General features: G+C 39.1%; 1 protein-coding gene across 1 annotated transcript in view; it reads right to left on the bottom strand.

Moving 5' to 3' along the window:
* Positions 1 to 12,015, bottom strand: part of LOC140923113 (uncharacterized) — a 28,272-nt gene extending 16,257 nt beyond the window's left edge. The window contains exons 1-7 of the mRNA XM_073373183.1: positions 11,841 to 12,015; positions 10,623 to 10,752; positions 9,316 to 9,461; positions 8,340 to 8,504; positions 7,143 to 7,853; positions 6,487 to 6,690; positions 5,687 to 5,995 (exon numbers count right to left, since the gene is read on the bottom strand). Of these exons, the coding sequence (XP_073229284.1) occupies positions 5,687 to 5,995; positions 6,487 to 6,690; positions 7,143 to 7,853; positions 8,340 to 8,504; positions 9,316 to 9,461; positions 10,623 to 10,752; positions 11,841 to 11,871 (1,696 nt within the window). The 5' untranslated portion in view covers positions 11,872 to 12,015. The remainder of the gene's footprint in view (positions 1 to 5,686; positions 5,996 to 6,486; positions 6,691 to 7,142; positions 7,854 to 8,339; positions 8,505 to 9,315; positions 9,462 to 10,622; positions 10,753 to 11,840) is intronic.
* Positions 12,016 to 15,528: the final 3,513 nt, after the last annotated feature.

The following is a 15,528-nucleotide window of genomic DNA, read 5'->3' as shown; positions in this document are numbered from 1 at the left end:
CTATCACAGGCATTCATAATAAATAGACGTTTTTATAGTAAAAATATACTCAGCACAAATAAAGAGTGTGATTTTCAAGTCACCTATATTTCGACCGATTATACTGGCCTTCATCAAGGTGTATAATATTTTATAAGACTATTGAGCTTGAAATCTGCGAGAACTTTTAGAATATTTTAAGAATAAGCCTGGGGCTGAGATTTTGAAAAGAATATATCACTAAACGGAAAAAAAAACTAGCCAACAAAACGAAAAAGCCTGCATAAATTATAGCCATAACTACTGCGAAGCGTGACAGAAAAATAGCCTTTCCGCTTAAATGAGCATATAAACATCGCATTTTGCCCAAGTTAGATCAAAGAAAAAACAAATAACAAGTTAAAGCTTTTTATCCCTCTCCTAAACTATAACACCTTACAAGCTAAAAACATTTTAGAGAAAGTTGGGACGACTTAAACGCAAAGGCCACCTTGAATTATGTACAAGTTAGCGACGCCGTTATTCGATGCATCCAAAAATAGATGACGTCACTTTGAATGTCGAGTGGGGGTTTTTCCCTTTCTTAAGAGCAATTCGTGATAAATTTACATAAAGTTTGCAATAACAATTCTGTATTACTACATTGTAGCTACCTACTTTCGATTATATATATATATTTTTTATTTTTCTTTTATATTTTCTTTGATATAAACTTAAGATTATTGTATTTAACGTAGTAATATCCAGACGCTGAACTGTCGCTTTTGTCAGCAGGCTTTTCGCTTCCTGAATAAAAGAGGCAACTGAAGTGTGATTCAAAGAGAAAAACGATGTGGATAATTACAATTATAGTATGTTCCGTATATGTACAGTAGAACCCCAGGAACTCGAACTCTGAAGGGAAACGAAGAACAGTTCGAGTTAGCGGGGAATTCGAGTTATCGGGGTAAATTTCAGTGAAGTTTTGATCAAGGGAAATGAAATATAGTTCGAGTTCGCGGGGTATTCGAGTTGTCCGAGTTGGAGTTGACAAGGTTGTACTGTATTTACCCAAAATTTTCCGAGGACTGCGTGATATCAACTATTTACTATGCATGGCACATTAGGTTGCACCATTTACTGGCGTTCTGTTGGCGAGACACGGTCGCTTGTGAGAGATTATTCTAAAAACAAATGCATGGCTAGCTGCTTTAAAATAAAATAAAAAACGTCTGTTCAGCCGCATGACTGATGACACGAGAAATTCTACTCGCCAAAGCACACACGCATCAACGATTCTCGCCCCGTGGCTTATATTAAAATTGTTGCTTTTATATTACTCTTCCAAAGTACATCCAACATATTTAAGGTAACTCCATGTGTGTCCATATTGCCGTAATAATAATAACAAAAAAAGCATTTGATCTGTTTACTTCCAATCATTAACGACAGAAGTAAAACAAACTTAACACCACTACAGTAAACGCGCATGCGCGCGCGAGCGAAGATGTCAAGAGTTTAGAAACCTATACCACAAGGAAAAGCCGTCTAACTTCGACCAGTATATATAGGTAGAATATACGTACACGTTATCGAGGTCCGGACTTGGGGAGGGTTATCTACTACTTACAAATCAGTTGATCTCCCCCCTCCCCGCTCTTTGACCTCATCTTTTGCTTTTAATAACTAAGAAAAATTCTATTTTACGATTAAAAGTGAAGATACTAAAACAACCAGCTCTCATGCGAATTCTACCTGCTCACTGTGGCCAACAGTTTGTCCGTTATTGAACATACCGACTTCAGAAATTCAACGGTTGTGTTCTTTTATAACTTTATTTATATATTTTTGGTTAAACTCCTCAGGTAACTTGCCTATGTGATTTTGCAGGTTTAGTGCTTCATTTCATCTATGAAAGTCCTCATCTTAAGCAAAAGCGAAGCCTTAAGACTAGAAATTTCTCCTGTAAATAAATTGATCAAACGATCTCCTTAAATTGCCGCTTCTGGCTCGTTCTCTCCAATCGCAAACTAAGTTTCAAAACAGGTTTCCTAAGGTTCACTTGAAAAACCGCCGCCAAATTTGCTCTGTATGATATAATGTTATGAGTTGGAATCACTTCACATCGCTGTTTCTTGCGTGATTAAAAACAGCTAATTAGAAATGCGACTTTGAAAACCTAACAGAATTTAAACGCTTGGAGCCACGTTAACGCCATCCAATGGCACAACTGAAAGTTGACAAAACACAAGAGGGTGAGCTATAGACGCATTTTTCATCAGTAAATGTCTAGATCCCTTACTTGAAGAATAGACCTTAACACTGTTTTAGAAGCCATATTACCACGGTTTTCTCTCTATATAAAGGTAACCTTTATATATGTAGAGAGAAAACCGTTGACATAAAAACTCATAAAACGGCCATAAATCGGCCCGTGGACCACACAGGAGAGACGTAACACACATTTTAAGTAAGGTAAGCTGTTTTTGCATTAAAATCCTTTCATTTTCGTAGGTTACAGAAACGGTAAGTTTTTTTCCCATACAAATCCTTATATTTTGAATGTTACGCAACAATGCCGATGCTCGCCGATGCTCATATTTCGAGCTTGGGCTACCTGTGATTATTAGGCAGTTGAGGACGTTACCTGCGCTAGAAACACTTTTTAAAATTTTCTATAGACTTGTCTGTAATGTTTTGGCCTACCGACTAAAATTTATATTGGAAAAATTACTGACAGATTTATGCAAAGACTAAAGCAAGCGACTGGAGCAAGCGACGGCCCCTAGAATTTGTTAGTAGAATCCCATGCTGTGTGGCTTTAGTTTACAATTGTTACTTTCTTCAGAACAGCCGCTTTACGAAAATTATTCGACTTAGATTCTCGTACAAGCACTGTTATTTCTCATTCGGTTTCCTACCCGACAAAATAGCCTCCAAAACCTAGGTTTAGGCCTAAACTCGCCAATGTTCAACTAAGAAGTTTATCATCCTTGCTTCATGTTTAGAGAGGAGATATTTAGCTGTTGGTTCTGGGTGCAAACAGCTCATATCCGCTCGCTTCAGGCCGATGTCTCCCAAGATTTCATTTTGTTTTTGGACTACCGGCACGGGGACTGTTAACTTATCAAAATTAACATTTTGCTTAATTTCACTGTCAAAACTGGAGAATCATGTGTAAAATCTCAACTTTCGATAACCTGGGGGTCAAGTTTTACATTGATCCGATATTTCCGTTTTACAAACATAGCTCACTATCTCTTTTGCCTGCTGATTATAATGTTCAGGAGAAAAAAACCGAGTTTCACAGTCGAGCCCTTCTGGCCTCATAAATAGACAGTTTTAAAAAAAGCACCCGTTCGAGGTTTTCTTTAAAAAAAACTAAAATCTTGCAAAAGAAAAAAAAATAACAATAATAATTGAGCGGACCACCTGACACCAATTGGTGGACCACCTGATTCATTATAAATGTATGCTGTGCATAAATTACGTCATCACTGAATGTAGAATAGGGGTTTTTCCCTTTTTCAGAAGATTCAGATTATTTTACATATTTCGTTTCTTATGACAATATGACACTGAATTATCTTCCCAGCCAGACACATAGAATCACGCTACCTATTTCACCCATTTTTCAATTATTTATTGTATTTCTTCGTCAAAGAGGATAGGATTCTTCTCTTGCTAAAAACATGCTAGCTTTTTATGTGCTTTCTACTCAAAGTTTTTCCAGAGGTGTTATCCTTGGGAATATATCAGTTAGAACGTAGTGCTTCACATTACAATCTAGTGCTGTTCTATACTAACATTAAAATTCTTTAGCGCTTCTTAACTTCGAACATCGCCCTTCTTCTAAATCACAGAGAGAGAGACAAAGCCGCGCTATTTTACCGGCAGCCCTAATGACAACTTTAAAATGGCCTTACTCTTTTTCCTCGCATTGCTTACTCCATTGACGGAATCATATCTTTGCATTTTTGTAGTTCAGCTGTTGTCATGAACGCCAACTGTGTTACTTTTGCAATAAAAGCTACCGACCAAAGCCATCTTATATCTGATATTCTACGTACGCAACAAACTTCCATATGTTGTAGAAAGACTAGAAGCGACGCCTTCTTTTTCACTCCGCGTATATTAATACGCTACCAAAATCGGAATGCAGTTTTTCCCTTTCACACGGTTGCGCGACAAGTTACGAAGAAAGACTGCTTTGTTTACTTGGCCTTAAAGTCTATTTGCCAACAGAAAAGCGCTCTTACAAACTGGCCTATTATTTTTTACAGTAAAAGCGAAGACTAAAAAAGTTAGTGGAAGGAATAAAATGCCAACTTTTCTCCGTTCGCTTTATCGGCTTTGAAAGATGCAGACTGTCGCATCAGATCTTGATTATGGGAGTACATTCGACACCTTTTCATGGTTGAATAAAATATAATGTGCCCATGAATTCGGTTACGTTGTTTCGAGAAAAAATCGTGGTATCGATTGAACACTAGGAATCAATACAAATAGCAATGCCGCAAAAGATGTACACGATGAATTGGATTAAAAATTACGAGAAAACCAAAATGCCTTTACCATTTCTTATGGCGTCTACACCGGTGAACTTTTGTAGAAAATCGAAGGGAAAGAAAATTAGAGGGGACTGAATGGTTCACCACCTTTTAAAAGAGACACGTTCTAAAATAAAATGCAGTAAGAGGAAGTTCGAGCCATTCAAAACTTACGAAAAGTTACACGCAAATCAAGTCTCCTAACTCTCACAAGTTCGGTCAAGCTCCCAGTCAACAACTTAACAACAAACTGCGCATGCGCTCAAGAAAGGGGTTACACATTTCTTCCCACATGGGCAGCTGTGCTCAGTGCGATCATTATATATATGTAGTTTGACACTAACATATATCGAGGTCCGGAACTCAGGGGAGGGTTATCCCTCATTAGTACTTCGGTACGCCCCTCCCCGCCTTCATTGACCTCATTTTTGCAAGAGAAAACTGTTACTTCCCAACAAAAACCCAAATTTTTCAGAAAACTATGTTTGTTGTCTATAGAGCGTGAAAATGAAATCGCTTGTCCGGAAAATCTGGCACGCTCACTGCAGATCGTCAATAACTTTGTCAGCAACGTCTGCGGCAAATTCCGGTTCAGTGGCATGAGAAAGAAGATAACATTGTTAATCTATGGCTATCACTGCATTTAGTCCCTTGAAAATCAAGCAAGAACCCTACGTTCACGATGGACGGTCTTAGGCTGTATCTTTATAGTTTTAAACGAAAATTTAGCAGTTTAAAGGCCAAAATTGTAAGTAGTGTTGAACAGTCTTCGAGCAATTTATAGCAATGAAGTGACAATGTTGCACAGAAATTTGTTCATTATAGTAGTTATGAGCAAAAGAAAACTTAAAAGTTTTTAAAGCAATCTATAATGAGTTAAATAAAATAGCTCAAGTCATGCATCCTCACAACAAACTTAGAGTTTTGTAAACAATTCATCAACCGCGATTTGACTTCGACGGTTTTATCACGCTTGTGGTAAGTAATGCATAATAATTTCACGGGCTTCGAACAGGTTGCATTTTTCCACGATAAACATTGAATACATTTTTCCCGCTTGTAGAGCTCCGTCGTGAGCTTTGATTGGTTAATTCAACAACACGTTGAAAACATAGCAGTTTGTGTTAACGTCTTTTCCAAACAAGAGAAAAGTACTGCAAAAAACTATTACAACTGACCTTCAAGACGTTCGGGTTTGAGATTTGCAAGCCGACATTTCACAACTTGTCCAGGCTGCGACAGAAATTTCGTCACAAGCGGCTTGACATCTTTGACAGAGACCCACTCGGAACTCCCAAAGTCAACGTGAAACACTCGCACATCCCAAAGAGCAGACACTGGTCCTTTCTTCTCGTCTACTGTATGACGTGAACTTGTTACCAGGCCACGGTACCATCTCCCGTCCTCGCTGAACCGCGCACAGCAGTATTCGCCTACCTTGGGCTGGTAACCATTCCTTGGCGCGCAGCTGTCTGGAAACGGGTCCCCTGTTGTGAAAGGAAAGTGGTAACTGGCAATCTAAATTTCGAAATGTGACCAATCACACAAAAGCTACTGAGCAGTACTTTCCTGTGGTACTATTAACTATGCTATACGAGGGGATTCTAAGTTTAGCAATTGAATAAAATCCTCTGGTGCTGTTTATTATGCTGTACATAGTGGTTCTGACTTTTGAGTCTGTAGATAAAATCCTGAAGTGTGACCAGTCAAATGAAAGCCATTGAGCAGTACTTTCCTGTTATACTGTTTATTATGCTGTGGAAGATGGTTCTGACTTTTGAGTCTGTGATTGGTGAATAAAATCTAAAGTGTTACAATTCAAAACCGTTTCGGTGAAGGCTACTGGGCAGTACTTTCCTATGTTTTTGGGTTATTACGCTGTACAAAGTGTTTCTTACTTTTGAGTCTGTGGATGACCTCCAGAAGTGCTACCTCAACATTTCCTGTGAAAAATAGTTACATGTAACTACCAACTTACCGTCATAGAACTTGTTAAGTTCATCCATCATAACATCAAGGAGTCCCGCATCTGGCGTGACAAGATGTACATAGAACTCGCTGGGGCTCACCACATGGGACATAAGCATCTGAAGGCACACTGGGCCATCCATGGGTGGGAGCTCTGTGATGAACGACTCTTCAGGACCCGACGCAGGCTGGAGCTCTGGGAGCACTGTGACGTCTAAGCGACAGAGAAGAAAAGGCCTATGAAAAGTGGTTACAACGGACGTATGCTTTTCTTAGCCCTCCAAGAAAACCGGCTCACCTAAACAAGGATGGAATACTTAAGCACCATCTATACAAGCCACAAGTGCAATAACAAAGAAGTCCTTTACGGAACACTTTCCCTTTCAAAATTGCTATTCAAAAAGACAAAATCATATGAATATGAAAAATCTCAGCAGCGACCATTTCGTTTTCCAGGTGTAGGCTTAAAAATTAGGACAAGATAAGTACTAAAGGTTTATAACTTCTTGCGTTTCTGGGCAGTGTCATCGTTTTTTATCGATTTCTCACAAGTATCTCTGCAATTCTCTTTCTTTAGACCTTTTCGTGATTTGAAATATCGACAACTATAGTTTCATTTTTCCGCTGGTGGTTTCTGCTAACGAATAACGATAGCAAGTATCTTACCGTTCCGCACGATGTCATTGTCATCAATGTACTTTTCGTGATTTTCTCCTTCCAAATTAGGTTCAGAGCCTGAACAATCATCAGTTCCTTGTTCCAGTGGGCTTTCCTTTTTTATGTAATCATCTTCAGAATTTCCTTTCTCTTGCATAGATTTATCTTGAACCTCTAAGCTATCATCCGCTACTTTCTTCGCAACATGAACAGCTCTCTGCAAAACAGTGTCTTTGGACGAAGTAGAGCAAGTTGACGTGTCCGTATTCGCACTCTCGTCTGTCCATTTCTTCTCACATTTTTCATTTAGAGCCTCGCAATTCTGGCCAACAGCCACAGCACTATCATGAACACTGCTTTCAATACTAACACTGCTTACGCTGCGAGGTAAAGAATCGCAACTTGCCGCAGATAACGGACTTGAACTGGCGGATCGACTGCTGCTATCCTTATCAGGAACTGAAGGTGCGATTCTTTGAGCCAAACCAATATGTATCATCATCTCTGCAATGCTGTACTGCAATTGAGGGAGGCCTTCAGATTCGCCCTGCGACGAAACAGAGCTCCTAGCGTTCCTACTTTTTGGAGGGGACACAAAGAGGTCAACGATTACGAGCTTGCCAACTTTCACTCTGGTCGGGAATGCCGTTAATTTCACTCCGGAAACTCTACTTTTCAACCAGGCAATAGATTCTTCGCTCCAAATTGATGATTTGAAACCTGAAATTCAGAAAAAATCCCAACTTGACAACAACAACAACAATAATCTTTATTGTGCTCTTGATACAAAAAGTGTAAAGACATTAAAAGGAAATAATTGTGAAAAAAAAAAAGAGAGCACAGCCACTCAGAAATAGCAAGAGGTAATCGCGCTGAGTGGCTGGGCCATGCGGAAAAAGTAACTAGATATCGAACTTGTTATAAATAAACAAATGGACACAAAGACACACAAAGAAGAAATATATAAGCTGTAATAAATAAGCAAATACACAAACGAATAAATAAAGAAGCAAGACAAAACAACCGCTGTACACACAATTAGCTGCATATAAAGTACACCAATCAATTAAATTTGGAGTTGACAGATTCTTTTAAAAGCTTTTTAAAGCGAAAACGACTCGCTGATTTTAGATCTTCTTTAATAGCATTCCAGAGTTTAGCCCCAATGAAACGGATATTAAATCAATCTTATACACGTATGTGTACCTGGTGCATTTGGTTGTGTTGGGTTTACAGGTCTAACGCCTGACAGCGCGCAGCACAATGCTTGACAAGGCAGCTTGGAAAATTTCTCTTCAAGCGGTCGAAGGCGGGAAAGATCAAGCTTTTCACGATTGCCATCGTCTACAGAGAGCACTGCAACTATAGGACCTGATGATTTAAAACTTCAGTATCATTCTCTATACATGACTGTATTCAATATCATCTGAAGAGCTGAGGTTGTTTTACGTTCCTTCCAGTCACAAAATTAATTCCACTTTTATTATTTTTGCTTGTCTTGGTTTGATTATGTGACTACGTGATGCAGTTTGAGTGCCCTCATTTCACCCTTGTTCGCCATCGAGTTCCGTTAGCTCAACAGTGGTTAGAGCATCCGACTAGATCACGGAGGGTCGTGGGCTCAAATCCCATCTGGTGCTGGGATTTTTTCCGAGTTCCATTTGACGCAAAAAACGTATCAAGTTCTATTATTTTTAATAATGTTTTTAATGACATTGACTGTGTAAAGGAAAAAAGCGAAAACAAACAAACAACATCAATTTAAGAAAAGAAAAACAGAGAAAGAAGTGTTTCGTATAATACAGAGCTTTTTCACTTGCATGGCCAACACCTACTGGTTGTATTCAAATTTTTTGAAACAAAAGAAAGCGTTTACAAACGAAAAGACTTCAACTCCCACAGAACTGGCTTGGTACACTAACACGAAAGCTATTTCTCTGTTTGGGAATATCAATGTGGCCGCCGTGACGAACCATTATTGTGCAGTTTGCAAATTCAGAAAGATATTCGCTAATTTAGACCTCATTCCACTTATATGGTATGAATTAACTTACTGAATATACAGTGACCAATACATTGTACATTTTAGTAAATGTATATGGCAGTTAATAGGGTTTCTAAACCATCCTCATGTGTTTAACTGTTTTCAGAAGTTGCTCCTAGCCTGCAAGAATGTTCAAACCTTTGTCAGATTCCTCTATGGCTGTTACTAAGACCCTGTACCAAGTATCATCCTGAGTAAACTTAGCACAGCAGAAGTCTCCAACGGAAGGTGGTAGGCTAAGGCCTCCCTTGTAACCAGCAGCTGCCAGTTTAGCATAGTGCATACTGCAATGATAAATCAAACACCAAAATGATTAAAGACGAGGAAAGGGGGAGAAGAAAGGAAATGGGAAGTGGAAGAGAAGAGATCTTGAAAATGGAAGAGAGACAGGAGGCATGAGGAGGGAAGAAACAGTAGAGGAATGAGGGAATGGAAGAAAAGGGAAGGGAGTGGAGGGGATGCATGCACTAGACTTGGAAAGGTAAAGGGTAAAGGAATAGAAGGAAATGGAGGAGAAGAGAAGGAAGTGGATGTGGTAGATGGAAGGAAACAAAGAGAAGAGAAGGGAAAGGAGTCAAGGAAAGGGATGGAATATGTAGGGAAAGGGAAAAAGTAAAGGGTTGGAAGGGAATGGAAGAGAGAAGAAAGGCATCACAGAATGGAATTTGTATAGAAAGGAAAAGGGAAAAGGCATGGAACGAAATGGATGAGAACAAAAGGGGGTGGATGGGACAGATGGAAAGAAAAAACGGTAAAGGGATGCAAGGAAATAAATGGAAGAGAAGGGAGGGGGTTTAATGTAAGGGATGGAATATGCAGGGGAAGGAAAAGGGATGGAAGGAAATAGATGGGAAGAAAGGGGGTGGATGGGGCGGATGGAAAGAAACATGGTAAAGGGATGCAAAGAAATGAATGGAAGAGAAGGGAGGGGGTTTAATGCAAGGGATGGAATATGTAGGGGAAGGAAAAGGGATGAAAGGAAATAGATGGGAAGAGAAGAAAGAAAGGGAGAGACAAAGAGGGAAGGTGAGGTATGAAAGAATGGAATGGAGAAGGAGAAGGGAATGGAAGGAAATGGAAGAAAGGGTGCAATTGGGATTCTGTAGCTTAAAGGTACAATTGTATCAAACGGTCAAACAACTAAAAATTAAGTACTACTCCCTACCCTTTCCTTAGTACATGTATAGTAACATTGTTACAATCTTCTACTATAGATATCACCAGTAAGGGTGGATTTCCACTGTCACGTAATTTTTGTGTGCCTGTGACAAAAATTTACCTGTGCAAATAAAATAGAGGCAATGTACATGTATGAAAGGGCACCCAAAGCCAAAATTTGAGCCTTGCTCAACTTTTACTTCATACATTGCCTCGATTTAGTGCGTAAGCATGTAAAAATATTATGTGACAGTGGAAATCCTCCCTAATCAGGCCTCTGAACTTACCACATTTCCTCCATAAGCATATCTAACTGAGTTCCTACTGGCTGGATCCAGAATTCCCATGGACTAAGCACTTCAGTGACAATAACATTAAGCTGCTGACCATTCTTGAATGGGTATGACGCTAGTTGTACTATGACAAAATGAAACTACAAGTACTCAGTAGCCTCAAAAACCTAACTACAGTTCTCAAGTTCATTGATAGCAACCTAAAAGCGACAAAAATGTTGACATCTGGGATGTGTACAAACTAGCAACACTTTCATCACTTTTGGTTCTCTAACTCAATAACATCACACTACCACTCCCCAAGCTTGCTGTCTCAGACAGAAGTGCTCTGTCAAGTGAGACACCAAACTTCTGACTATTCATGATGTCACAACCAAGGACATCAGCATTCTCATTGCTTAAGCACACTAATACATGTATATGTAATTTAAAAAAACAAACAAGGGAGCATGCTGCTGAAAAGGATATTATTACCATAAAATTTAAAAAACCCACACATTAAAATTTCTTCAAGAACTATCAAACAATTAGAAAGAGTGTTTTGTGCAAATTGCATTGCAGACATCTTGATGTTTCAAAGGATAATAAAAATTTATTATTGTTTGGAATGTCTAAGCTACTGAATCTCAATCAACAAAACCAATAAAATCTTTTAAAGTTGTACCTGACTGTGGCTGGCAACAACAAAACAAATGAGAAAATGAAACTTCGGGGCAGGTAGATAAGGACTACAGAATTATTTTTAAAAGTTGCAAGACAAAGAAACCACAAAAAAAACCAATGTGATGGTTAATGTTGATTTAATGACCAAAATGCAAAATGACTAAAATGGATTGACTGTAAAATATCAGTCCTGCTTAAGCAAAAGATTAAGATCGCGAACCAAAACAATGTGTAAAACCATGCTGATCGACCTACTTTACTTTCTGACCAATAGGATACTAATGCGAGCTTTTGTATCTGTGTGGGGTGGCCAAAATATCTCAAAATTTATATAAAACCAATAGAAAATAAGGTTAACATTGTAACTATGATAGTGACTAGCATCAAAGAATAATTAGGGGAGGGGAGGGGGGACTTAATAGAGAGGGGGAGGATTATTAACTTTCTTCCCCTGAAAAGGGGAAGTTATAAGAGGGAAGGGGCTAATTTGAGAGGGGGGAGGGCAGGGGGGGCTTAATAGAGGATTTATGACTTACACTTTACACTTACCCTCTGTTGACATACCACCAGCTGCCACCATAGCTTCTCGTGAAGAAATCTTGATATCCTGAATAATATCAGACAGAGTGCTTGTTGAAGAGCAAGAGCCCCTTCTCTTAGAGTTCTTGCACGACCTGGAAGCTAAAGCATCCTCACTTAAGGTTTGAGTACTTGGGGCTTTTGCTGACTCAGCATCCACAGGCGAAGATATTAAATTGAGGCCTTCTCCACTCTTTGAAGCTTCACTTGTGATGGACAATGAGGGAGATTGTTGAGATGGTTTGCTGAGATCATTAAGCCCTGCTCCACCCAATTCTGACTGGCTCTTTTGCTGCTTGGAAACCTGGCTGGGCTGAGTCGCTTGGGTTGCAATCTCATATTTTTGTTCAGGTTCAGTTGAGTCGGAGATCAGCAAAGAACTCTGTGAAACTGAAGGCTGCAACTTGTCAGGTACTGTGACACCCTCTTTGGCATTCCTCCTAGAGTCTTCATGACCTAAAAGATCATCATACAATCATGTGAAAAGTGAGTAAGTTTTAGTGTATAAGGGATTTTCCATTCAAGCATTTCTGTGAAATGCTTATTACCATCTCCATGTAGGTAAAAACAGGGAGTCTGATTGCTGTTGGTGCCTCAAGGTTGTGATGATACCTGTCTTATGTACATGTAACATACTACTTCAAGCAGAGCTGTCATTAAGGGTGGGGATCAGGGATTTCCCCTGGCTACTAGCTATGAGCATGATCTCCAGCTACATGTACTTTCATTCATTTGGAAACAAAAGTAAAAAGGAAATGTCCTAGCTGCATAATTACACACCAAATAATGATAATAAATAAATACCCGGCAACTTGAAACCTTACTGACAGCCCTGCTTGAAAGGGTTATGTCACGAGATAATTCACTGTTTTAGGTCAATTTTGTATTGAAGTCATAATAATTCTCCCTTTAACCATACACAAAATGCTCCCGTAGAGCTATGAAGAAGATATTAAACAAATTTCATCAGGAAGCACTAACCATATTTTTGATAGTTTTTGCAGGCATACATTGTAGCATTAAAATAATAATAATAATAATATTTATTGCTTATAGTGCGCAAATTAACATTCGAATATGATCAAATGCGCGTAAAACTTGAAAACGCTGGCTCAAATTTTTTTAAGCTTTAATCCATGTCCATCCCTGCCATCCGTTGCAACAGATGACAAGAAACAGTTTCAATGACTAAATATAGTCATGAATAACATAACTATCTGGACCACAATTTTTGGAATAATCCAATTGATGCAAAAACAGTTTTAGCTTTTTTAGAAAGATAGAAAATAACATGACATAATTTATACTGTAGCCCCTTTAGAGATAAAGGACATAAAGTGTAGCCCTGCTGACTTAAAAGACGGCTGATTTCAATCCATCTCTACCCACACAACTCACCATCTTTATCCAGTTGCTGCTGATGCACTCTTTTCAAGATACTCTCTTCTTTTTCATGCTCACTTTCCTTTAACTTAGCAGTCTGTTTTTCCTTTTCTGTTTTGGGTGCACTTCCAGATGCAACTTTACATGTATTATTGAATGAATTTACAGAGCCAGTTAGACTACAGGCACTTCTTCAAAATCAAATAATCAAAGTGTACTGGTATTTAAGAATTAAACATAAAATATGCATAACTTGTACAAAGTAGGCAGCATGCATGAGTGGTAACCCTTTTAAAAGTTCCAAAAGTGACCAACACCAATCATCTCTCCACAATATCAACACATGCACTAGTTACCCATTTTGCACATCTCCCATAATACAGCTTTATTAACCCCTCTGCATCCCCCCCACCACCAAAATTGTATAACCATTGTTTTTAGTTAAGCAAAATTTGGGAGGGGCAAACAAGGAATTATCACAAGAAATGACTGTGGGAATTAATAAAATGATCACCAAATAGTTCTCTCAACTAGTTCTTTAAGGAAATGCAAGGAGCTCAGTCTAGAAAATTTGTGTGACTGTAGAACTGGGGCTTAACAGGTTGAGCATTCGCATGTTGGGCTGGAGTTCATATGTGTAAGTATTGACTTTCAAGCTCCACTCTGCCCACGAATTGGACTGTTTCTTGATTAAGTCCCAAGCTTAATCTTTCAATCATGTCTTTAAATGGCAATTTTAAATGTAATGATGTTTTCTTTGATGACTACACATTCACACATGCAAGGCCAAGAATACAGTACACAAACACATATATAGACTGATTAAGAAATTATTTTTGCTTACCTGGCACAGTTTGTTTGTCTTTGCTTGTATCATCAGCTATCTGAACTGATTTTGCTTCAAGGCTGCTGTCCTTTGATGCAGCGGGCTCATGATCAGGATGATCACTTGATTCAGATGCAGAACTACCAATGTCCTCACCAGTACCTTCTATAACAAATTAAGTAAGCTTTACTTTTTTTCCTTTCATTTAACGATTTTAAAAAATTACCTGGTCATCATGTCTGGCTGCTGGTATGATTTCAGCCCACATTCGGCAAAGTTTAGTTGCATATTGTCATTGCAAGCTCTCCCTTTCTTTGCCCACCACTTGCTTTTGCATCTGTGTTCACATGCTACTTCCGTGTGACTTTTCATATATTCCTAAATGGACAGCTTACTTGCAGGCTATCTGGTCCTTCATGCCCTCCCTTAGTCCAATGGCATGCCTACCCTCTGGTCCCTCATGACCTATCCCAACCCAGCATCCCTCCCCTCCAGTCTCACATGCTATCCTTCAGCCAAGCATCTCTACCCTCCAGCCCCTCATGCCCTCCACAACCCCAGCATCCCTAACCTCCAGTCCTTCATGCCCTTCTTCAGCCACACATCCCTGCTGTCTGGTCACTCATGCCCTCCCTCAGCCCAGCATTCAACCCTGCAGTCCCTGAGCTCTGCTTCCCTACCCTCCGGTCCCTATTGCCCTCCCTCAGCCCTGTATCTACAGTTTAAAACTCCTATAAACAAAAAATAAATATATAATAATTATCCATTACCCAAAATGTCTTCCTCTTCAAAAGCTGTGACAGAATCACTGATCAATAACAGACAATCCAGACACTTTTCCAATTCCTGACTGACTGAAGAATACTTCTGGAAAAACCTCTTGCGGTCTTTCTCCTTGAGAAGTTCCTTGGCTGGACTAGATGCCTTTGGTTGAAAGGAAAACAAGACAACTTAACAAAAAAATGAACAATAACAATAAAGTCAAACCCTGCTTAATACAGACACCTCAATACTCAAACAGTTTTCTTTGTCCCTAGGGGAAAAAGCCCTTGCATTTTCTCTAAATTCAACCCACTTAACCCTTTAAACACCAAGATCAAAATTTGAATTCTCATTTGTTGCTCCTATTCATTTCCTACAGAAGTAGTGGGGAGAAGTTCACATAACATCAAGCAAAATCATCTTGCATGACCATGTCCATAATTCTCATGACCACTCTATTTTACAAAGCAATGATATTACCGGGAGAAATTTGATGCTGATCACTCTTAGGGCTTAAAGGGTTAATATGAACACCCCACATATATGGACACTTTCTATATGGCCCCTTTACTGTCCATATTAATAGGGTTTGACTGTAACAATAACAATGATGACGGTAAACTGTTGAAATACAAACACGCCCTGTAAGCCTGTAAGCCCTGTAAGCCCTGTAAGCCTGTAACCCCT

This window comes from Porites lutea, chromosome 13 (genome assembly GCF_958299795.1).
Source record: "Porites lutea chromosome 13, jaPorLute2.1, whole genome shotgun sequence".
Lineage (NCBI taxonomy): Eukaryota > Metazoa > Cnidaria > Anthozoa > Scleractinia > Poritidae > Porites > Porites lutea.
The sequence above is the reverse complement of the archived record's forward strand: the minus strand, read 5'-3'. Positions and strand labels throughout refer to the sequence as shown.